The 25,361-nt window shown below is 44.8% G+C and overlaps 1 protein-coding gene across 1 annotated transcript in view; it reads left to right on the top strand.

Annotated features, from left to right (window-relative positions):
• The window catches only part of LOC147718680 (transmembrane 9 superfamily member 2-like), a 1,534,671-nt gene that overhangs the window by 1,096,833 nt on the left and 412,477 nt on the right, over positions 1–25,361 (top strand). The window contains exon 13 of the mRNA XM_086918630.1: positions 10,865–11,024. Coding sequence (XP_086774756.1) covers positions 10,865–11,024 — 160 coding nt within the window. The remainder of the gene's footprint in view (positions 1–10,864; positions 11,025–25,361) is intronic.

Here is a 25,361-nt window from a genome sequence, read left to right as displayed (position 1 = left end):
GATCTGCGCAGTACAATGTAGATGATTATTACGTCGATCAGGGAACTGACGACAGTAATTACTAGGACAGCCATAGACAAGGAGAGGGAGTGGTATCAGTTCCGGTTGATCAGAGAGGGCCTTACGTCGCAGTTGCTACATCGGGCGTCGTTGAGCCTTTTCTGTTGGACACTGGTGCAGCGGAAAGTTCCATAATGCATTCGAAACTCCCTGGCGCACCTTTGTCTGGCTTAACAAATGTTTCCGTTGGATTCTCTGGCGCCCCCATTAGCAATCCAGTTTCGCGCCCTTTGCCCCTTACAATTGGGCCTCGTGAGCTTCAAGCTCTGTTGATTTTAACTACTGGTTGTGGTGAAAATCTTTTGGGCCTGGATTTGCTAAAACGTTTGTATGCAACTTTGTATTGTTCTCCTGCGGGTGTAAAGCTTACGTTAGGTGAGAGGGTTGTCTCTCCTATGTACTTGTCTCTCGATAAGCTTCCACCGGAATTGAGTTCTCTTCCTGCATCTTTGTGGGCTACAGGTCCCAATGATGTGGGCCTGCTTGACATCTCCCCTTATGTTGTTCAGTTGAAATCTAATGTACGGTTGCCACGTATTCCCCAGTATCGAATCTCTCTTGATGGTGAACGAGCACTGTTAGCGATCATTTATGATCTGATCGAGAAAGATGTTATTGAAGAAACGCGGGGAAACGTGTGCAACAGCCCTGTACTGCCCATTCTAAAACGTACTGATCCATCGAAACCGCCTGTTTATCGTTTTGTTATTGATTTACGGGAAGTGAATAAAATTGTGATTCCTCAGTTCCCTGTTGTGCCTGACATCACGGCGCTACTGACTCTGATTCCAGCTTCTGCATCTTGGTTTTCGGTGATCGATTTGAAGAATGCTTTCTTTAGCATTCCGATTGCCGAAGAAAGCAGAGACCTTTTCGGTTTCTCTCTTGGTGGTCACAGCTTCCGGTTTAAACATGCTCCTCAGGGCTACTGTGAGAGTCCATCGATTTACAGTCAAGCCTTGAAGGGTCAACTGGATGCGTTTTCGTTGCCAGCTGGTGCGGCCTTAATCCAATATGTCGATGACTTATTGGTGGCTGCTGAAACTCAGGACATTTGCAAAACTGCTACGGTGTCGTTGCTGCAACATCTCTGTGACTTACATCACAAGGTGTCACCTTCTAAACTCCAATATTGTTGTCAAGAAGTAACCTATCTCGGTCACTTATTGTCAAAGGAGGGAAGGCGGTTGACCCCAGAGAGAATTGCAGCAATTGCGCGGATGACTGTGCCAACAACCCAAAGAGATGTGCGTGCCTTTTTAGGTATTACGTCGTATTGCAGGCAATGGATTCCAAACTTTTCATTGCTAGCGAAACCATTGGTGGCTCTTACGTGCAAGGATGTTTCAACTCCTTTACCATGGACGGAAGAATGTCAGAAGAGTTTTTCTGAATTGCATGACTCATTGTGTTCGGCTCCTGTGTTAGGTACCCCTGACTACAGTAAACCGTTTACATTATATGTTCACGAGAGGGAAGGTTGTGCTTTGAGTGTCTTAACGCAACCTTTTGGTGGTAAGCAACGTCCATGTGCATATTTTTCCTCGACCTTGGACCCGGTAGCTAGAGCATTGCCGAGTTGCTTGAGAGCAACAGCGGCAGCTGCGGTGTCCATCCGACAATCAGCAGGATTGGTCATGGATAATATGCTTACGGTGATGGTTCCGCATGCGGTCGACACTCTTTTGAATCGTACGAAAACTCAGCACTTGACGAGTGCGAGGTTGTCTGGATACGAGTTGACGCTGTTGGCAAGTCCTATTCAGATAAAACGTTGCAATGTTCTGAACCCGGCGACTTTGTTACCAATTAGTACAGAGTCAGATGAAATAGCAGCCCATGACTGCTATTTGAGGACTGAAGAGGAAACAAAAGGTCGAGTGGACCTTAAAAACACCCCTTTGGAAGATCTCGATGGGACCTTGTATGTGGATGGTTCGTGTTTTAAATTGCCGAATGGTGATGTGACTACTGCGTATGCTGTTGTAACTTTGAATACTGTCGTGGAAACTGCGAGATTGAATCAGAACTCTGCTCAGGCTGCAGAACTGATTGCTCTCACTAGAGCGTGTGTGTTAGCGAAAGGGAAACGTGTGAATGTGTTTACCGACAGCCAATATGCATTTGGCGTCGCCCATAGCTTTGGACGGTTGTGGAGAGAGAGAGGTTTTATGACGTCGCATGGTACGAAGATTCAGCATGGACAACTTGTGAATGATTTTTTGGATGCACTTACGTTGCCTAAGCAGGTAGCGATTGTTAAATGTAGTGCACATCGTAAGGTGACGGATGATGTTGGTCGTGGTAATGCATTTGCGGATGAGATTGCTAAGGAGACTGCCCGGAATCTTAGCACTAGAATGTATGTGACGAGTTCGGTTAGGTGGCCTGCAGAGACTAGTATGTGTGAGGACACTATCGAGAGTGTGAAAGCGATTCAAGATGAGGCCACCGAGACTGAAAAGACGAAGTGGAAAGAAAGTACGGGAAAATTGGATGCGAATGGTTGTTGGGTTGATTTGTCGGAACATAAGAGATGGATGTTGCCGGATGCGTATGTGCTAGCTGTTGTGACAATGGCGCATGGGTTAGCACATATTAGTGTGAAAGGTATTTGTAAGTTGCTGTCCCATGTGTGGAAGAATGATGGTATTACGAAATGTGCTGAACGGTTGGTTAAGAATTGTATGGTATGTATGTTGTACAATCCTGGTAAGGGAACCCCAACACCTCCTGGCCATTTTGCTCCCCCTTCATGTCCTTTTGAGGTGATTCAATTAGACTTCATCCATATGGAGCGATGCAACAACCTGAAATATGTTTTAGTTGTGGTTTGCGCGTTCTCCCGATGGATTGAAGCCTACCCTCTTAAAGACAATACTGCCCTGTCGACTGCGAAAATCCTACTGAAGGAATACTTTCCTCGGTATGGAATGCCTCGGATTGTATGGTCTGATAACGGAAGTGAGTTTGTGGGGAGTGTGTTGAAGAGTGTGTGTAAGGGCCTTGGAATTAATCAAAAATTCCATAGCGCCAATCATCCCCAGTCAGCTGGTTTGGTTGAAGGGTATAACGGCACCCTTAAACTAAAGCTAGCGAAGATTCAGGCAACGACGGGTCTTTCGTGGCCTGACGCTTTACCCTTAGCTTTACTGTCAACTAGGGCAACCGTACACTCCCGAGTAGGGCTTAGTCCCTATGAAATAGTGTTCGGTCGTCCTGCGAATGTCTGGGGGGTCCCTAGACCGGGTGTGTTCTCTAGTCTTGAGTATCCAATGTTGATTGACTATCTTCATGATCTGACTGCTAAACTGAGGTTAATTCACCAACAGGTTTACGAAGCATTTCCGACGCAGACGGAGGGTCCAGGCCACCAGCTCCAGCCCGGAGACTGGGTGGTAACGCGCAACTTTGCCCGTAAGAAGAATTTGGAACCCCGCTTCACTGGACCCTACCAGGTCCTCCTTGCCACGAGAACTGCCGTCCGTTTAGAGGGCCGAAAAAAATTGAGTGCATGCCACCCATACGAAGAAAGTTCCTATACCTCTACCGGCAGACTCGTGGGTGAGGAGGGGCATTGCTTCAGCTGAATCCGAAGGATTGCCGGCTTTTGTACCTTTTAACGACGCACAACCTGTCGGAGAATCCTCAGTGCAGCAGAAAGACATTGTTGAACATTTGCCACCAAAAGACTCAAGACCGGAACATTCGACTGATCAGCAGGACTCTGTTCCCTCATCGGATCCTTTGTTTGATGAACATACACGTCCTGGGAAAACTCGATACTTTTTGCGATCCAGCACTAAGGACAAATAAAAAAGATTTTGTTTTGTCCCTTGACAATTGCATTTCCCGTTTTCCACGATCAGTCTGAACACCCGTATCGTTGTAATTATTTTTGTATATATTGAGTTTCGTTCCATATGTATTTTTGCTTCCACAGCTGAGAGACATTTTTGCATATACATTGTGAATAAAGGCCGTAGGGCCGCGCGTGTACTTCCTTCTGGTTAGTAGGTCTTGACGCTAGGTTAAAGACCGTCATTTCCTGGGAACTCCTGGGGATTGACTACTGCTACACAGAACGAAGTGCGTCAAGAAACGTTGCGGACGGTCATAGGGGATGGCGTTTTCAAAGCTGATGGACTTGGAAGAAGCTCAGGCGCAAAGATTCAAACTGCAACAACTTATTCGTACCAAATGTTTTATGTTTCAAATGTTCGTATTGCTTTTGACTGTTTCTGCACTATTGGCGGGTGGGGTGTATTACATGATGTCGTACTTCTTACCTTCTGCCATACCTACTCCTACTTCTGACCCTAAACTTTCCTCCACTGCATCCCCTCATTCTTTCCATATCCTACCCGAACACGAGCAGGCTAGACGTGCAGAATTCCGAAACAATTCCTTTATTCAGCTCCTTCATCAGCACCAGTTAGTGGTTAATACTACTAATTGTTGGGTGTGTGGGCTGATGCCACATACCACGGATAAGGGAATTCCATATCTGGTCTTACCGTATAGTTCCCAGGGTTCAGCTCGAGCATTCCAAACAATGTTTCGAAGCGCACTAGATTCTTACCCCAGTCGAGAGCCACGTTCTCCCTACTTTGGCTCTGGCTCGTATCATAAGCCTTTGTCTATAGCGATAGAAGATTTAGATAGAGATATCTATGAGCCGTCGCTCATCCCAGAGGAAGAGGTACAAGCCTATAGGGTCCTGAGTAAGGTCGAGTATAGTGTGCTCACGAGTGAAAAACAGCTTAAAAGCTCGCCTCCGATATGGGTCGTACCCCACATTGGTAATTTTTGTCTAATGGGTCGTGGCCGAAGATCGAAAGCTCGACTCGGAGAGAGTGCTTTCACCGAGAATTACATTCTGCCGATGGTCTCGTCCCCTGTGTTTCTGGCTGCCAAGGGTACATACTTTGTCTGCCATGATCGTGCGTATGCATGGTTGCCCTCCGACTTTGTGGGCTCATGTTTTATCACAAATCTGTTGCCTCCGACGTTCACTGTAGACGCAGACAAGACTAGAGTTGTGAGAGGCGTAATTAGCGAAGAGGACACTGCCGGTCAAGAGGCAGGAGACTTTTTCAAGGGTTTCCTCCCGTTTTGGGGGCCTATGGTTAATAGTAGGAACCTGAGACAGTTGACTCGAGTGGTGGAATCGACAGCTAATATTACTGCCAGTGCCCTTGGTAATATCACCACAGAACTTCAGGCGGATAGGCTTATGACGTTACAAAACCGTATGGTTTTAGACGTGATCTTAGCAGATCGAGGTGGGGTATGTAAGGTGATCCATTCGAGCTGCTGTATTTTCATTCCTGATAACGCTCCGACCGTCTATCAAGCCATCTCAAAGTTGCATAAGATCTCTGAATCCATACACGTGGATGTAGGAGATTGGACGCTACTTGGGTGGTTTTGGGGCCTGATGTCGACTTGGGGTTGGAAGATTCTGATGATTATCGGAGTTGTTGTGGCATTCCTGTTCACGTGTTGCCTTTGTGTGCAGTGTGGTCCTGCCTTATGTGGCCTCTGTGCTACAACGTGTATAAGACAGCCACCTGTTACCAAGGGGACTCGGTTGGACAGAGCTATGTTGCAGCAACATCTAGATGGTCTGATGAATATCGAGTATGATTCCGACTAGTGCTTGCCTACATGAGGGCAAAAGGAGCGTCTGAGGTTCCGTGACGATTGTAAGTGGTGTTTTCGACTCGCACGAAAATGGTTGAGTCTGGTATCTATGAACCGCAAATGATGAGTTTAGTGGGTGTGCGCAGTTTCGCTGTGCTAACCTAAACCGTTCGTTTGTTACGTGGGTTTTTCATCTGTACCCACGGGTTCCATCTTAGATACGGCATCCATTTTGTTTCTTGCCCTCAAGTAGCCAGCGAACGGACGTTGTCCGCTTCGCGACCCTGGGATTCCCAAGACATCCGCGGAAGACACATGTTCTTTGAAAGTGTCTTTATGACGAGGGGGATGATACTGTAAGGCAGATGGCCCCGCTCGAGGTTCATCTTGCCGTGCCGGTCTATTGTCTCAGCCGTGCATCTCATTTGGCACGTCCCTTTGATGGCTGGAGCTCGTGTTTCCCAAATACCTCCCCTTTTACACCCTTTTCGATCTCCCCACTGTTTCCATCTTCCTCTGCACCTGTCCTTGTTCCTTCTTCGATCTGTTTTACTGCCGATTGGAATGTACTAATGGTGGGAAGATGGGTTTTTACAGTTGGGAACCGCCAAATGTTTCCGCACTTATGCCCCGGACCTTGAATGTATCAAAGTGACCAAAGTGACCCCTCTCGGGGATAATTATGGGAACCGAGTTGTAAACCTTTGTGTACCATGTAACCCTATGGGAGAAATCTGTATAAAAGGAGCGATCCACAGTAGCAATTTGAAGCAGTCTCCTCGAACTTACACTCGTTGTACTTCCTGTGACTTCTGTGTTCCCTGCAGTAAATAAACCTCGAATCTTTGACGCCGAAGGAAGTGTCCCGTGTCTCTGTCATTCGTACGCCGGAGCAGGTTACCCACGAAGGTTTCAGGTGTTGTCCCCTGGCACCGCTGGGTCTTAAATAACCCAGTCCTTCACGGCGCTGCTATCGCCCATGTGCAAAGCCCGAGTCAGTGTTTCTCGGGATTTTTTGCGCATGCGCATAGGTAGAGCGTCCGCAATAGGGTAGTGTGACAAGGTATTCTGGTTGATTCCGTGGAAAGTGGTAATACTAATTATTACTCTGCCGATATTATCACAGAGAAACAAGGGGAACGTGAAATGTAAAATTTACAAAAGAGGAAGTGAAATTAATTTACACGTGAACAACCATCGTGGCCCTAGTAAGAAGTGTGTTATTTTTGTACTGGTATAGAACAGAACCAGAACTATTACTCTCACAAAACCTCTAACAAGATTAGATTCCTTTTTCCAAAACAACCACACAGGTTAACCTACTAGAGTGTGTGTTTTATGTTAAGTGTTGTGTATTGTTTGTCTTTGTTCTTTTGCAGTACAAAACCACCAATAGGATGACAAAACTTTGTCTAGTAGTAGCTGCCCTCACATCTTTCTAGGTCACTGAACCTGCGCCTTTGGAAATTTAAATTACAAATAACAAAATGCCCGCTTTATGTGTTCTTTTTTTGCAGGGTCTCACCGCAGATACCTTTTTAATAGTGAAGTAGGCACATATTAGCCTCTTTTAGATTAATGATCAGTTTTTCAGTCAATATTAGACAGTTTTGTGTAAGACGAGAGTAAGGTTGGGATCTGTGCACCCCTTCCTGAAGAAGAAGCCTAGCTTTGAAACATGACGACGCACAAACGAGGTGTTGTACATTAAAATACAAAATATCTCACAATCACTTTTTTAACAGTATCAGCACGGAGGCTCATTAAAAAAATGTTCTTGTCAATCTCACGGGCCAGGTATTTTTTAACATCACTATCATTTTTCGGAACCTACCACTCACCTCTATATATATAAATACGCCACACACACCACATATAGCCCAAAAAAAAGTGCTCCCGTGTAGTCGCAGGTTAGCAGCACGCCGCATCCCGTAGAGAGGTGTGAAGACCCCAATTATGAAGCACGACACCAAGGGTCCTTTTGGTGTGTGAGGGGTATTAAAAACACTATGTGCTCCCCACCATTGGAAGGACCACTCCTATGTAATCTTGGTGTTGGTATCTTTCACATGTAGATTGACTAGTATTATAGAATTCTGTGTCCATATGGACGAGTGCTCCCCCTTATCAGCTTTCTGAAACGTAAGTTCTTGTCTGCTTGCCAATTGTGTCAAAATGCTTTTTTCGGTTCTACTCCGGGTTTAACTTCAGTTGGTGGTTGTTCATCCAGTCACTTATGAAAACCATAGTGGCTTGAACATTAGACACTGACAATGCGAATGAATTAATGTCGAACACCAATTGCAGGTCGTCAGCATAGTTAAAAATTCCAACATTTCTTTCTCTCATGGAGCAGATTATAGGTAGAGGTTAAAAAGTAGCGGGAGAGAGAGGAGCCTTGAGGGACCCCACAGGTAATTTCCCTTTTGTTGGCTGAAAAATTGACGAGGCGGACTGCTTGGGACCGGGTACTGAGAAAGGAAGAGAGCCACTTTAATGCCAGACTCTGAATTCCGGCATTGCTGACCGTGATTGACTGTGTCAAATGCTGCTGACAGATCCAGGAGAATCAGGGCCTGGGTAGTGCCTTTGTCGCACCCCCATTGAGTTCGTCCATGACAGTAAGAATGACGGGCTCGGTAAAGTGTGCTGTTCTGAAGCCGGCCTATTTGGCATCCAAAACCTGGGAGTGTTCAACGAAGCAGTTGAAAGAGTTAGCTACATGGGCCTCTAAAACTTTGCCCAAGTAGGGCAGCAGAGAAATGGAACGATAATTGCTGAGAGCCGACCGATCATCACCAAGTTTCTTCAGGATTGAAATAAATTCTGCCCTTTTGAAACAGTCAGGGACAATGCCAAGCTCAATCGAGTTGTTAAGAAATGAAAGAGGGGTGTATGGGCACGTAGTAAAAGCTTCTCGGAGTATGTGGGGGGGGGGACCGCAATCCATGGGAGTACCCGAGCTGACCTTGTTTAATAGATTAAAAAAGATGTACTCCGAGATTGGAGGAATTTGATCAAGACGGTGTGGGTTCATACCAATGTTTGGATCCTGTATAGGAAAAACAATGGGAGGGATACTAGCCTTAATGGTGGCTATTTTCTAAAAGAAATATGAATTAACGGAATCGCATAAAGACTGTGATGGAACAGATTTTGGCGTAAATCTATCTGGTTTAGAGAGTTTGTTGACTATAGAGAAGAATTCTTTAGATTTATTTGATGCATTGATGATTTTTTGAGAAAAATAGTTCGCCTTAGTTTGGATAATCAGATTTTTTTGGTAAGAAACTTTTTTGTCTGGGGGTATAGTGGCGGAGCCTTCGGTGTTCTGCTTGTCTAAGTGCAAGTTTCTTTATCTTTATTTTTAGATCATCGGAAAGCCACAGTTGAGCGTCGTGAGGTCTCATGATCTTTGTTTTTTTTAGAGGGGCGACGCAGTCGCTGGCAGGTTCCAGCCACATATTAATGCTCTCTGCCTGAGACTGGAAAACTTCCAGTGTAGAAGGGGATGTGGCATTTAAAAGTGACCGGAAGTGATCCATGTCTGCCCGTCTCCAATTTCTGAACATTTGGTTCTCTGTTAGGTGGGATTTCAAGGAGGGATCACATTGGAGAGTAAATCTTATCAAACAGTGGTCCGACAAAGCACACAGGGCTAACAAGGGAGGGGAGATCTTCAAGTTTGATGTCCAGACTTGATCTAGAATGTGCCCTTTTATGAGGGTGGCTTCCCTCACATGCGCGGGGTACAATGCATCCCTGAAAGATGGGCAGTACATTCGCTCGAGCTGGTGCTCTCCCGATCATCGCTAGGCCAGTAATTGAAATCCCCAATTATAAGAATCCTAGCATGATTAATAACAAGGTGAGATCATGTCACCCAAAGCCTGGGGGAATGTAGGCATGTTACCGGGAGGCCCATAAAAGAGGGCACAGATAAAGGACGACCGAGGAGATTCAAGTTTTAAGATCAAATTGTCAGTTGAGGGTAGATCAGTGACCCTTAAAGGATGTAAACTGATGTTCCTTGCGGATAATAGCTGCAACCCTGCTTCCGACTTTCCCTGTAGACCGGTTAGCCTGAATGATATAGTAGCCTTCCGGAACTGCTGTTAAAATATCCAGGACACAATCCTCAGTCAGCCATGTTTCAGTAAAAATAAGTATATCAGGGTTTTCTGATTGTAAGAGCAGGGAGATTTCAACTTGGTGTTTCACCATAGATCGGGTATTTAGATAAGACTGTGAGTCCTGTTAATTTTTGAGCCTTGGGAGTGGTGCGGGTGGTGGGGATGAACGGGTACATATTACTCGGAGGAAGGGTTTTTAAGATTATTTCAGGGAAGTTATGCTTATATGTGAGGATACCTGCCTGATCTAGATTGAATTTGGTATTGACATTGATTTGAAAATTGCACTGCCGCAATTTCAGCTCATTGCTAGAGTAGCGAAAAAATTGGGCATAGGGAATGTCCCCAGGCCCCATTCGGCCGCGGACGGGCGCAGATGGGCTTGCCTTTGGCTCAGCGCGCCCGCTGCACGCGTCTGCTTCGCGTCCGGGGGGGCATCTCGTTTTATCCCTTCTGAGATCCCAACAACCAGCAGGAAGTGGTGGTAGTCTGGGAGGGTAGGGGGTGTGTCCTATTGCGTTTCTCTGAACAATCAGCACAGGGAGGCCGTGACGGAACGGATACGCTAGCAAAGCAAGTAAACTGATTCACTTTACAAGAAATGCAAAAATACAGAAAGTGCAAAACACGCTCATAAAAACTGTCTTTAAATATTAATATACATCCAGACACAGTTAAAGGTAATGTCTGACGTAGCCCAACCCTGGCGAGCAGTCGTTAATCCTTAATGCATGCAACAAAATACTCTGTCATCCTGGCACCGTGCTATTCTTTCTTGCATCTGGTATCACTTGTATACATTCAAGAATCATTTATTTTCAAGATTGTTGCACAGGTTTTTACCAAGAAATGATATTATTTCAGTGTTTAAAATTGCTGTGGTCCTTTGTAGGCAACAGAACTTCGAGAGCCATTTATTAGAAAGTCAGGTGTAACTTTGTTTAGCACTATAACAGACATTTAAAATAATGCAACTTTTTGATGTTCTTACAAACATAACTAACTGAAATTTTGTTTCAATCCAGAATTGTCTTTGTGGATTTTTTCCTTATGAATCTTATTCTTTGGGTGAAAGGATCATCAGCCGCAATTCCTTTTGGCACTCTTGTTGCAATTTTGGCAATGTGGATTGGAATTTCAGTGCCATTGACGTTTATTGGAGCATACTTTGGATTTAAAGGAAGGGTAAGTCTCTACAGGCCCTGAATCACCTACTTATGTGATACATGTGTTTTTATGCATCTATTTTTAATGTATACAAATGAATCTATAAATTACTGCTAATTTACTCAGAACACTAGGTTTTTCTTCACAAACTTAACACTGAGTTGAGGCTACACACCAGTGACAGACAACTATGTTAACCTTTTTTAAAAATTGTGACTTATCCTGAAAATTTTCCTTTTTTTTCTTTAACCGCTGCACCTCTCAGGCACACTTAACAGCCCTGAGTCTTCAGCTATGCCCCTATTTTGGTCTTTCTCTGCTAAAACACGTTATCAGTACCTTTAACTGGTTTGACTGTTGTACATCAGTATGTTAGGCTTATTTTATTTTTAGCATATACTCCCAGGAAAAGGTCTGTGGATGTCTTCCAGCTGGAGGTTTTAGGTCCTTGTAGCTTTAGGTCCTAGTTGTCAGTGGTGGTGGCCGGTAATTTTACCAGTGGGGGCGGAGCTTGCTCGTGACCGAGATGGCCGCTTGAGCCCGTAGCTCCGTCCTATCGTACTACTATTCTTAAATTATGCTGCATCATTGGCAATAAACCGGAACCTACATCCCAGATACGGAGATCAGAAGGGGGGAGCTGCAGGCGGGGGAACTCCCGAGTGATTTTGGAAGAGGCAATCCAGTGGATCGCCACGAGAAGACTGTGAAGCTCCTGGGCTGCAAGACCATGTCCTGGAGTGTACGACGAGACAGCACTGCGTCACCTGACGTGCCGGCAGAGGCTACGGAGTCTTGCCAGTGCCTGTCCGCTGCACCCGGGGCCTCGGTGTGACAGTGCGAGGCGGAGGTCTGGGGCTGAGCGAGCGCCGCCCCCCCGGAGGAAGGAGAAGCAGCGGAAGCTGATCCTCACGGGGCAGGAGGCGTCGGCGGAGTGTAGGGAAGCCCGCGGAAGGTACCGAGGCTCCTGGGGGATGGTGGATTAAAGCAGGAAGTACCGGGTAGAGTGCATAGCGGACGGGGAGAGACCGGGGTTATCCCCCTCCGCATTGCAGGGGAGCCGTGCGGCAAAGACCAGAGAGTGCCCGCGGAGGTGGCGAGATCAAACTGTAAGTGGACTGGGCAGATATGCGGGGATGCCTTCGTGCGCGGAGAGTACACAGAGGCAGCGCTCCCTCTCTATAGCTGCATGCGACTTGATACGGCGGGACAGTTTTGACCACCAGGGTGTGGCAGGGGTCCGGCGCGGTAATGTGATGTGAAGAAAGATTTATATAGCGCACTGCCACTTTAAGGAGTATCATGGCGCTTAGACTCTTGTGCTGAAAGATGGTAACATTTACTGTTCTCACACATTAAGAAAGAGATTTAAACAAGTGTTTTACAGACCGAGTCAGCTAGGCTTTAAATCCAAGTTTTGAGAAGTTTCCTGAATTTATGTTCGGAGGTTATTGCACAAAGTTGATGAGGCAATTTGTTCCATGCCTTAGCACCTATTGCTGCCAGGGCTTTTCCTCCTTTTGTTGCTAATCTAAATTTTGGAACAATCATCAGATTGGCTGTTGCTGATCTAAGTTCTCGAGTGGGATGGTATCTGTTAAACTTGTTATACAGATAACGTGAACCATGCTTGTGAAAGCCCCTAAAGGTGATCGTGAGGACCTTATACAGGATGCGCTTCTGGATGGGCAGTCAATGGAGCGCATCCAGCGCGGCCAAGGCTGAGGATTTTCTTGCCCATCTGAGGACCAGCCTTGCTGCCGCGTTTAGAACCATCTGCAATTTATGCAGGGCTCATTTATTTGCCCCTGCATATAGGCTATTACAATAATCTATTTTGGATGTAATTAACGCCACCGCGACAGTACGTAGGGCTGATAGGGGCAAGAGATCGAAACATTTCCTGAGGCCCTTTATGGTGTTGAAGCATAAGCCAGCGACTTCTCTAGCCTGCTGTTTAAAAGAGAGGGTCTCATCAAATTTAATTCCTAGATTGCGTGCTGCGGTGATGGTGTTTGGCGAGACTTCTACTTCTTTTGGCCAGCAGGTAAGAGGGGAGAAGAAGTTGTTTTGACCAAACGGAAGGATTTCCGTTTTGGCAGAATTACATTTAAGATGGTTATTGTTTATCCACGCATAGGTCGCCGTCAGACACTCTTTCTTTCAAAATTAGTTCGGCTTTTCCTGAATTTCATCTAAGACTAGAACTAGTTGAGTGTTGTCGGCATACGCTATAGAGCTGATGTTAAAGGAGGAGATGAGATCGATCAGGGGGACCATATACAAGTAGAATAAAGTGGGGCTCAAACTTGAGCCCTGAGGAACCCCTGACCGAACCACCTTCTCTACGGAACAGAACTGGCTTAGCATAGTAATCTGCCTTCTGTGCATCAGGAAGTTTTTAAACCACTTTAACACGGTGCCCTCTATGCCTGCATTGGCCAGGCGATGTAATAAGATAGCATGGGACACCGTGTCAAACTCTGCAGATAAATCTAATAGGATCAGGACTGCCCTCTTGCCCTCATCCACTGCAGCTCTTATGGTCTCTGTAGTGGACAGAAGTGCGAATTCTGTGGAATGATGAGCTCTAAAACCAGCTTGATTTGGATGAAGAATATCGTTCTCCTCCAAATAGGCCGAGAGCTGCTTGTTGACCAAAGCTTCAGCAAGTTTAGATAGAGCTGGGAGTAATGAAATGGGCCGTAAATTAGATGGGACTGTGGGGTCCTGTAAAGCTTTTTTCTGTAGTGGTCTAACAGCTGCGACTTTCCAGCATGCTGGAATCTCCCCTGTTTGAAATGATGAATTGAGAATTGAATTGATCACAGGGTTGACCTCCTCTTTTATAGCATTTAGCAGCGCAGGGGGGCAAGGATCTAACGGTGATTCTGACTTGATTGTAGAAATGGCTTGGGAGGACTCTTCCAAACTAATCATGGCAAAGGTTTCCCAACCTACTGAGTGAGGCTCTTTATTTTGAATGTTAAGTATTGACTCTAGCCCCTCCAGATTGGCCTGAGGGAAATCTTTAGTAAGTTTGATTATTTTCTGATTAAAGAAGGTTGCTATCTCATTGCAAAAGGTCTGAGATGGCGGGATTTCCTGAGAGAGGGTTTTTGGGTTTCTGAAACTATTAACAATTTGGAAAATTTCCTTTTGCTTATTTTGTGAGATTTCAATCAAATTAGTGAGATGGGATACTGATCAGACAGGGAGGTGGTTGGTAGCTGAGCTCTTAATTTCTGGCTCACCATATACTCTTGCAGTGTTTTATGGCCCAAATGAGGATAATGAAACTTTCTTGGGTAAACTTGAGAGGGTCTTAATTCCCAGTAGGGCACCTCTGATTCTCGGGGGGGGGGGGGGGGGGGGGGGACTTTAATCTTATCCGAGACACTCAATTGGATCGCACTTCTAGAGCAAAATACATTCTACCTAAGAAATCTCTCTCTGTTCTCAAAAATATAATGAAAGAACATAACTTGCTGGATGCTTGGAGAACTAAGAATGGTAATCTCAGAGAATATTCCTTTTATAGTAAAAAATATACACAATTTTCGAGAATTGACTTATTTTTGGTTGACCATGTTTTAGAATCAGTCCTGGTTTCTGTCACTCATATTCCAGTGGGCCTTTCCGACCATTCAGTAGTACAACTCAACATTAACTTTGCTAATATAGCTACGGAACGAAGATGGACTTTAGATAGAACTATTCTCCTAAATGATAATATTAGAGCTAAAATCAGTTATAGTATAAGGGAATATTTCCTATTTAATGTGGGCTCAGCACTAGAACAGATTGTTTGGGAGTCATTTAAGGCTTTCCTGAGAGGTCTATTGGGATATCACATGAGATTAAAGAGAAAAGAGATAAAGGATATAGAAATTACAGAACTGGACTCTATTAAAAAGAAGGAGCAGAAGCTTCAGCTTGCAGCCTTAGAGGAAAGGGAGAAGATTCCAGAATTAGAAAAGGAGCTTCAAGGGTTACAGTTGAGTTAAAGCTAGAGCTGATAAACAGATTCATGATAGATGGGAGACTAGTAAATTAAAAAATGTGAGTATGGAGAGAGGTGTGGGGCACTTTTGGCCTGGAAGGCTAGGGCAGATAGGACCAGAAACAATATTGATACCCTGATCCAAAGGACCTCTGGAGACCAGCTAACTAAGGAAGAAGAGATCAGGGATGAAGCCAGAGGATTTGTAGAAGAGCTATATCGGGAAAATATTAAGGTTGGAATAGAAGACTTGGAGAAGTGGTGGAACTTAAGGTCTCTACCCCAATTGAATGAAGAAGACAAAAATACCTTGTCGAGAGCCATTACCGAGGGGGAGATTAGAGCTCAGTTAAAAAAGATGGGTAGAAATAAAGCCCCAGGCCCAGATGGCCTGCCAAGCGAGATCTACAAAGATAATGAGGACGTGATTGTTCCACACCTATTATCCCTTTTCAACAATATTTATCAGCAAAGAGGGGATATTCCATCCTCCTGGTTTGAGGCCACCATAACCTTAATAGCGAAACCAAACAAGGACCCAGAGAAAATAGTCATATAGTCCTATATCTCTTTTAATTTCAGACCTTAAAATATTTTCGGGGATTCTGGCAGAGAGACTTTCCAAAGTTATTAAAACTGTCATTCACCCTGACCAAAGGGGCTTTATTCCAGGACGACAACTGAATGAGTTGACCTTTCAGGTCATTGGTGCAATTGATTATGCTGAAGCAAAGGGATTGCCACTTACCATTGTGGCAATAGATGCCGCGAAGGCTTTCGATCAAGTTAATTGGGAGTTTCTGTTGGATACTCTGACAAGGTTTGGCTTTCCATTACCCTTCATTCAGGCTGTTAAAAATTTATATGGACGCCCACGAGCTAAGGTTGTAATTAACGGGGCCTTGTCAAATTGGTTTGAGATATCGAGGGGGACAAGACAGGTTTGCCCCCTGTCTCCTCTCCTTTTTGATTTATATATAGAGCCTTTTGTGACAGTGATACGATCCGATCCAACAATTTCTTCCTTTGATATGGGTGGGCTGAAGTTAAAGACCGCTTTGTATGCCGACGATCTGTTGTTGTATACTATTAACCCATTAGATGCTATCCCGAAGTTATTTAATCTAGCGGAGGAATACGGAGCAGTCTCAGGTTACGGTATTAACAAAAATAAAACAGACATCATGAGCTGGAACAGTCCGGTTCCCATACCAGATACAAAAACCAAGATCAGATACCTAGGTATACACATCACTCATAAACTACAAGATACACCCAAAGTATCCTGGTAGATCGTGGTAAAAGAGATAAATAAACTTCTTCAAAGATGGTCCAATCTTCCTCTTAGTATTTACGGAAGAGTTAATTTAATTAAAATGGTAGTATTACCTAAAGTGACGTTTCTATTTAATAGCATCCCACTTACATTTCATAATAAAGATATTTCACATCGGCAGGGAAAAATTAGCTCATTCATTTGGGCATCCAAATCACCAAGAATCTCATGGAAGAAGTTAAGGAGGGGGCTAAAAATAGGAGGATTAGCTCTCCCAGGTTTGCTTTTCTACTGTTACGCATTTCAGTTGAAACATTTTAGACTCCTGGCTAATAAGTTAGATTCATCGTCACATGGTCGTTTGTTTCAAGCTTTGTTATCTGATCTTCCTAAGGGTCTTGAATTTTTTATGTTTAAATACGGCGCCCAAAAATTCTACAAAAAAGTCCTCCTTAAAATTCTACTAACAGCTTTAAAACTATGGCAAACAGTCTGCAAAATTTGGAAAATCCCCTACTATAACCCTTCGGCACCAATTTGGGACTCCCCCGGAACACCTGAATGCCTATGAGACCGACTCTCTCTTCCCTTGAGAGAGGCTGGTGTAAAGAGATGGGGAGATCTCCAGGTCAATCAAGAGCTTTTAGATTGGACATCTATATATAATCTGACAGGTGGCTCCCTTGCTAGGTTTAAATACTATCAACTATCATCTTGGTGGGGAAGCCAAAATTGGGAGCCAGAAACTGTGGGCTTCGAATTCTTAGATTTAGTTAACAAACAAGAAGGGTGGAAGGGTGAGGTCTCAGCATGGTATAACATATTAATTGGGGCAAAGGATAGGCAGGTGGAAGAGATCTCGAAACTCTGGGGAGACATAATAGGAGATGATTCGGAGAAACAATCGAAGGTCTGGTTAGATTCATTTGTAATAGCTCAAAAAACAATAAAACCAGCCAACCTCAGAAGAAACCATCTCATACATCAGCATACAGGGTCTATTGGACTCCCTCCAAGCTTTCAAAAATATCGGGAACACCACAATTTCGCACCCGATGTAAATACACAGATGCAGACGATTTACATATTTTTGTAGACTGCATAGAGATTAAAAATTATTGGTTATCGGTCTGCATCTTTCTGGAGGAGGTACAGCTTAGACCAGTTACATGTAGCCCGAGACTGATCTTCATGTGTTTGCCAGATGATTATGATATCAGAGATAGTATCACCCAGTTCATATTCTATGTGATCGTAATCGCCAGGAGGGAGATCTGTAGAGAATGGAAATCTTTAACCCCTCCTAGGTTTGCAGACTGCCTAAAAAAAATCATGGCTATTAGTAAAACAGACCTCTTGTGTTGAGGTGAAGCGGCGGCAGAAATTTGGGCTCCATTGAAAAAATGGTCGGATAGTTAGAGAACAAACGTCCAATGATTATGCCAGGGGTTTGTGGTCTGGTCCTCCCCAAGACAAGGTACAGAGACATCGATCAGGGGAGTTGGACTAGAAAAAAACCTACCTTTGGGAGACTTCTCGAAAGGTAAACATAAAATTCTCCAGGGCGCACAGTTTGGTACTATGTTGGCGGAATTGAGAGTTTCTATATAGAGTCATTATATCTGGTGGTAAATATGAGGACACAAAAAAAATAACATTAAAAAAAAAAAATTGTGAAATAGGTCGCTTTTGCGCGTTTAATTGACGCTTGATAGTTTCTCCTAGCCATTTTGTAAGCCTCCTGATCATTACAATTGTAGTGTCTGCGCCATCTCCGCTCTAGTATTCTCACTTTTCGTAGTGTTTCTGTTAATTGACTACTGCAATGCACTCATGCTTAACGCCCAAGAACAAGTAGTCAACAAACTTCAACTAGTTCAAAATGCAGCCGCTCGACTTGTCACAGGTACACCAAAATGTAAGCTAATTTCCAATACCATCCGTAATCTCCACTGGTTGCCAATCAGACAACGTATTACATTCAAAGCCCTCTGCATTGCCTTCAAGAGCATTCATGAAAAATCACCTGCCTTTCTTAAATACGCTCTCCATCCCTACCGACCTTCACGCAATCTTAGATCTGCTGATGCTAATCTCCTGGAAGCAATCAAAACTAGGAAAGCAACTTGGGGAGATAGATCTTTTGCAGTAGCTACAACTAAATTATGGAACTCCATGCCAAGACATCTAAAAAATGCTCCTACATTACTATCATTCAGGAAGCAACGGAAGACGTGGTTGTTCAATTATTAATCTGCCTGACTCCCGGGCCCAACCTTCGATTTCTGTCTATCAAAGCGCCAAGACACCCTTGGGTAATCGTGCGCTCAATAAATTGCATAAAATAAAAATAAATAAAATGAACTGGTAAACTAGGGAGCGGATGTTTTCCCTTGTCTAGATTTCTGCTTTTGTGTCCCCCGAGATTTCATTCTTTCCCCGATGGTCCTCATCCACCCCTCATAGCTTTGATTATCAAGTGTCACATCCCCTAGCAAAGATGGTCTGCTCTCCTTCACCCAGCTGTTGAGATCTGGATGCTATTGCTATTGATGTATGATGTATTGATGTTTGAGATGGCTGAGCACGCCGGTGGAGTGGAAACCCTAATGCAGGAATTCAAGAGTGGCATGTGCGACTCATGGGACTCCTCTGCCACAGTTGCGAGCCGCACATTACAGGTACGCGGAGGAAGCTACAAGGGAGACACACCTGCATAGGAGACATAACTTGAGGTGGGGAGCGAGACTCTGGCCATATGCCCCCCCTCCCTCCCAGGAGCTCCCATGGAGAAACAGGGGAGAGGAGACTTGCCCCCCAGACGGAGAATTGCCTCCCAGTGTACTAAAGACCTCGGCCCACCGTGGAGTGGAGGAGCTCTTGGTGTGGCTGCAAGTGCAGGCGACAGAGCCTTTAGTGTGCGATTGAAGACAGGCTGCAGCCACAAGTGGGGGCGAGAGTCCAGCTCTGAGAGGTGGTGGTGGATTGAGGCTGGAGCAGGGTGCCCCCCCACACCCCCACCATAGTCTAGTGCACCCAGTCAGCGGAGTAAGTCGAGCTTGCCATCTGCCTGTGTGCCCACTGTGCTGCGGGGCAACATGGGTAGAGGAGATAAGACACAGGCCAAGCTGTTGTTCGAACAAAAGCGCTCGAAATCCCACGACGCAGCAGACGTGGAGAACATGAGAACAACTGCAATAGAGGGCAATCCTGTGGTAATACGCGGCTTCCTCTTATCCATGGAAAAAGGTTTACAGAGCGGGATAGCGACATTGGGCACGAAAATGGACGCCCTGACCTACAGGATGGATAGAATGGCAGAAAGAATGGATAAACACCCGGAGAGGAGGATCATGGAGGTGGAGGTAGCGCATTCCACACTGGACTCGGACCATAAGAAACTGGGGAGACTCATGCAAACCTTGCAGGATAAGACCGAGGACCGCTCGCGTCGCTGTAACCTGAGAATCACTGGCCTGCCAGAGACGACCCCCATGGGAAAAATGGAACTGTTTGTGGAGAAGCTGTTGGTAACGCTGCTCGGAGAGGGGGTTTTCTCAGCAATGTTTATAGTGGAACAAGCGCTAAACTGCTTAACTATAGGGACAGGGATACAGCGCTATGCATAGCACGGGAGAAGACGACACTGAGGTTTGAGGGATCGGATATCTCGATTTACCCAGACTTCACAGCGAGGGTGCAGGAAGCACGTAAACATTTTGATCCAGTGAAGCGACAACTCCGAGACCTTGGCATCGACTACGCTATGCTGTACCCTGCAAAGCTCTGTGTGAATCGACAGGGGCAATCTCAGATATTTACGGACCCAAAGGCCTTAGAGCAGGCACTCAAGGGGTGGTCGACAGGAAAACACAACAGCCCGGTGCGGCAAATGTTGGATGAAGCAGCTGGTGGCTCCCTGGAAGAGCAGGACTGATTTTGCGGGTCATTTGTGGTGGGGAGTTAGGGGGGGAGCGGGGGTCCCGTGAGGATTGGGGACGGAAAGGCTGGAAGATACGGCTACTAGCCAAGATGGTGGCAGGGCTAAAATGTTCAGCATAGTCATTGCTGTGTGTGAGTAGTAAGCTGTCAGAAATGGGATATCTGGTTGGCTAAGGCTTGCGCCAAAATCAAGCAGAAACCACCATTCTAAGTCAGGGCAAGGAAGTCACCGGCCAAGATAAACCCTGCTCACCCTCTTGGTAGCATGGCACGAGCAGTCAGGCTTATCTCAGAGGCGATGTGTAAAGCATTTGCACAACCACCCACCAGCAACAACATCCAAGGCCCCCTACAAAAGGAACTGCACACAAGGTTATATAAAAATAGCCTTTGTATTATCAAAACACATCTGAATCAGAATCACAGGATGTACATTGTGCCAACTGGCACGGGCAAGATTTACAAGGGATTATATGTACACAGGACAGGGCCACACGGACCACTGTCAGGAATAAGCACTTGGTAGAACTAGAACATAGAACATGGAACAAGCCGAAGATTCACACATGATGCATAAGAACACATTCAGCGGTGTAGTGAAGACACATGATGCATAACACACATTCAGCGGTGTAGGTAAAACACATGATACATAAAACACATTCAGCGGTGTAGGGAAGACACATGACGCATAAAAAACATTCAGCGGTGTAGGTAAAACACATGATGCATAAAACACATTCAGAGGTATAGGTAAGACACATGACGCATAAAACACATTCAGCGGTGTAGGTAAAACACATGATGCATAAAACACATTCAGCGGTGTCAGAACAGGGTGCGCAAAACATTCTACACAGTACATTTCGTTGCACCCTAAGAAGGACATAAATTACAATTAGCGCATAAATCACATCTAGCACATAACTCACATCAAAGTCCAGGCTGCGCCACTGCGCCAAAACCTAAACGTAGCAGCTGCCCACTACTTGCTGGGCAGCTGGGGACAATAGCAAGGGGCATAAACGCTGCAGCTGGCACTAAGTGCTGCGCAGCTGGGGAAGGCCAAGGTAGGGCTAAGGAGTGCGACTCACTCCTAAGTCTAAAGTACATTTCCCTGGAAAGGAAAGACCTAAACGGTGCAGCTGCCCACTACTTGCTGGGCAGCTGTAGAATCAAGACTGCGGCATCGGCCCTCACTGGCCCCCAGTACAATGACTGCAAAAAAGGTTGGAGCCCTTGGGCTCTGAAACAAACATAGGTGCATCTTGGGAGCCCTCCAGGCTCAGAACACGTCATCCTGCGCACATTGGAGCCCTCTGGCTCTAGGAATAAACTGGGGCCTCAGAGCCACAGGCTCTAAACACAACACTGCCCCCGGGAGCCTCGTGGGCTCTAAAGAAATGCTGCCAACGTGGGGGAGCGACCCGCTGCTGTTGTGAACGTATCTTGAACCCTAATTAAATATTCCCAATTTATGCCCTTATGTGTTTATAACAAATCATATCCTTATAAAGGCATTAGAATCATATCCATATTTAGTCATAGCCAATGCAGTCCAAATACGGCAAGGCTACTTTCCTAGACTCCTAGAAAGTACAACGCGTTCTTTAAACAAACCAAACCTCCAGCAGCCTGGGAATTCCCCCTGCTTCTGTTTTGATTGGTCCTAGAACTCCTGAGAGTCCTGAAAGAACTGCCAGTTCTTAGTGACAGTTCTTAGTGACGTCTTATGTCCAACCTTACGTCAAACACAGCACCTTCCAGGAATAAATATACCAGCATTTGCTTTAAGCAACACACAGGGGTTTGGAGCAGAGCGACTATCTACTTACACAAAGCCCAGCTGATGCAAGTGCCGAAGAAAGCCGTCCCTCCCATTTGACGCACTGAGAGAGACTCTGTCTTTTCTCCTGCCGAGAAATCCACCTCCAGTGTTTCCAGTCACCCTGGCGGGTTGCTGGGAGATCGAGTTCTGAGAAAAAGATACAAGACCTCCTTCATTCTAAAACCAAGGTACGGAGCTGATTAGATCCTTAGAGAATTCTTGATTCAGATTCTTGGCAAAACTAACTTAACTTAAACTGCAACTCCCTTACTCCTTCCCACGTACTAGGCTTAGGTTAGGTACACTGGGGTAGGCGTATTTTAGAAGCACCAGTTGAGTACGTTTAGTCAACTTTTATCATTGTATGTAATTGTATATATTTTATCAGTTTTAAGTATCATATGGCTCAGAAACCATATCAATGCTTTTACAGTATTATTTCATAATACTCTTTTTACTGTACGCACTTTACTTTGATAAGTATTGCAATTGTGGCAATTTATTTCTCTTGCATGAGAAAGAAGACTGCTCAATAAATAACACCTTTTTATTGAAAACGCCCGTCTCTCTATTTCTCCGCGCTCTGGTGAAACTAAGCATGCACGATTGACTGAGTGAAATAACTATCTATTGTTTTCACACAACTCTGGAGATATACTCCTTATTCTGGAGGGAGCAAAGTTGTCATGTTTATGCGGTTGTCAGAAACTAATCCCTTCTTATCTAATCAGGAAAGTTAACTCCTTCCTGTTCATTCGAGAAAGTTTCTAGTGACCTCTGAGCTAGCTGGCATTCATAATTAAGTCTAACATATTCAGTAGAGACCTAGTCGACCTTAGTCCTACGTCTAAACTACCGTTTGTTATTCCAATACGCAGAGCCTATTGGGAATATAGGAACTACACTACATGGCGCCCATTGTTTGGTAAGGCGATAATCTAACGCAAGATACTAGAGTAACTCAGTCGTGCTTTTCACACAGACCCCTTTTCCCGTAAAAACTCCAATAGACGTCTGGAGTGGGTGAAAGGTTATTATCCGCCGGAACTTAGTAGGAAGAGATTCCTATTTATTAGTTTTTGGTTTAGTCAACGTTGAAGGATACAGTGTTCCAAAATATTGTGCACTTTATCTTTGTTTCCTTGAAATTTGATCTGCAAACTTTCTGTCAGTAAACTTGTCACAGTGAGGACGAAAGGGAGAGAGCTAGACTAGCAGCTCAACTCGTAGCAGATGACACAACTGTTCAAAATGACGACCCGAATGCTATAATCATCCCGGTCAATATAAGAAAAATTAGAACTATAAAACTTATAGAAAATGGAGTATCATCAAGAGGTGATAGTCGTATTTGGGGTAGAGGCCCATGAATATCGTCATACAGAGGTATTCTATTCCTGGATAACTTTTCCAGCAGCACATGCTGTGACACGTGAGTTCCACTACTACAAAATAGAGGAATCTCCAGAGGAATACTCTCCTTTCGAGGAAGTTGAAATTCCACTAACATACCAAGAGCACCTGCTCTGGTTTAATGGCGCTCTATAACCTCAGAATCACATTACCAGGCTCCGTCCACTAGATAGACCAGGAGCCACATGGCCGGTTCTAGCCAAATACACACCACAGCCCGACATTGAAAAAATGTCAAGCAAAGAACTTAGTTAAAATAAAAGAATTAACAAAAGCATATAGAGATTTAGTTCAATTAACAATTAACGGTACAACCTACCGACTAAAAACACTAACCGAAAATCCTGAAAAAACCTTCATTAAAAATAATCTCAATTCTCAAAAGAAGAAGTGGGAGGGTAATAAACAGACCTCTCCCAGACAAAAACAGTTTCAGTCCAGAGGAAGGTCTCCCCAACGAAGAAATAGATCTCCAGAAGGGGGGGGGGATGGGGGGCAAGTCAACGGGAGCCCTCTGAAAAAAAGATACAACCTTAGAAATAGGGACAATTTTAGAAAACCTGACAGATATCAAGATATTGATACACGTCCCTCTCGATCTTGTCAGACTTCCTCACAGAAATCCGAAAAAAGAGGACGGTCAGAACATAAAGAAGAGCATGTCAAGTCCAAAGACAAGGAACCTGCTCATCAAAGTAAAACATTACAATTTCCCAGAAAGAAGGTAGCTAGTTTTAAAGTAAAACATCCCGAGAATTCTGAGGACACAACTGAAAAACGGAGAGTGGGCCCAGACAATGCTAGACAGCGCAGCAGAAGCTGATGAATCTTGTGGAGACAGTGGACACAAATGAATACATTTAAGTGGAAACTGCAGACACTCTAGTTAGCGTGCCCCATAAACTATATGAAATAACATTACGTATAGAGGGAGATAAAACTAGGAAAATAAAAGGTCTCTTTTGGGAGAATCTATCTAAAGGCTATGATCTCCTTCTAGCAGAAAAAGACTGGCCACCAGAGTTTGTCAGGGAGTGCCCACATGGCAATGAAATGATTATGCCTGCCTTCTCAAATCACATTCCAATTCATAAAAAATACACATCTGCAAGAAAATGGGCAGTGGCCCAAGCCCCTGCATTATATAAAAATCATGTAGGATGGGATGAGGATTCTCCTCACCATAAAATCCAGTTAAAAAAACAACCTGCAGCACAGAGGCAGTATCCTGTTAAGCAAGAAGCTAAAAAACAAGTCGGAGAAATTTTAGACCAACTTGAATATCAGGGGGTGATTGAAACATGCACCTCACAAATGAACAATCCTTTGTTTCCTGTCTCCAAGCCAGACAGACACCTAAACTCCTGCTGTAAAACCTTTGCAGTACAAAACCAAAAACCACTGTTGATGGACAGAATGCAGAACAATGTCATACATTCAAACCAGTACAGAGATCTGGGCCTAAATCCATTGGTTTTTTTGCACTCCACACCACCCCAGTTCAGACATGGCCCTATGCAAATCAGTCTGACCCTGTGCCTCATGGGAACAGTCCAGCCCGAACTGCCAAGCCATGCCTTCCCTGGGACGGAAACAAGCTTCTGAAGACCGGTTACTGGCATTCCAGCCGTCTTCAGCCCGGCTTGCTTGAATCCAGTGGTTTGGAGAGCATGGGACTCACGTCTGAGCATACCCATCCCACTCGGGGTGACAAATGCAAAAACCACAGTTGATGGACAGAATGCAGAACAATGTCATACATTCACCCCAGTACAGAGATCTGGGCCTAAATCCATCGTTTTTTTGCACCATTGCAGTACAAAACTCACATAGTGCAGCACTAATGAATAACATCATGCGCAAGAAATATAAAACGACATTAGATATTTCAAA

This window comes from Lissotriton vulgaris, chromosome 4_1, assembly GCF_964263255.1.
Source record: "Lissotriton vulgaris chromosome 4_1, aLisVul1.2, whole genome shotgun sequence".
In the NCBI taxonomy this organism is placed as follows: Eukaryota; Metazoa; Chordata; class Amphibia; order Caudata; family Salamandridae; genus Lissotriton; species Lissotriton vulgaris.
The sequence above is the reverse complement of the archived record's forward strand: the minus strand, read 5'-3'. Positions and strand labels throughout refer to the sequence as shown.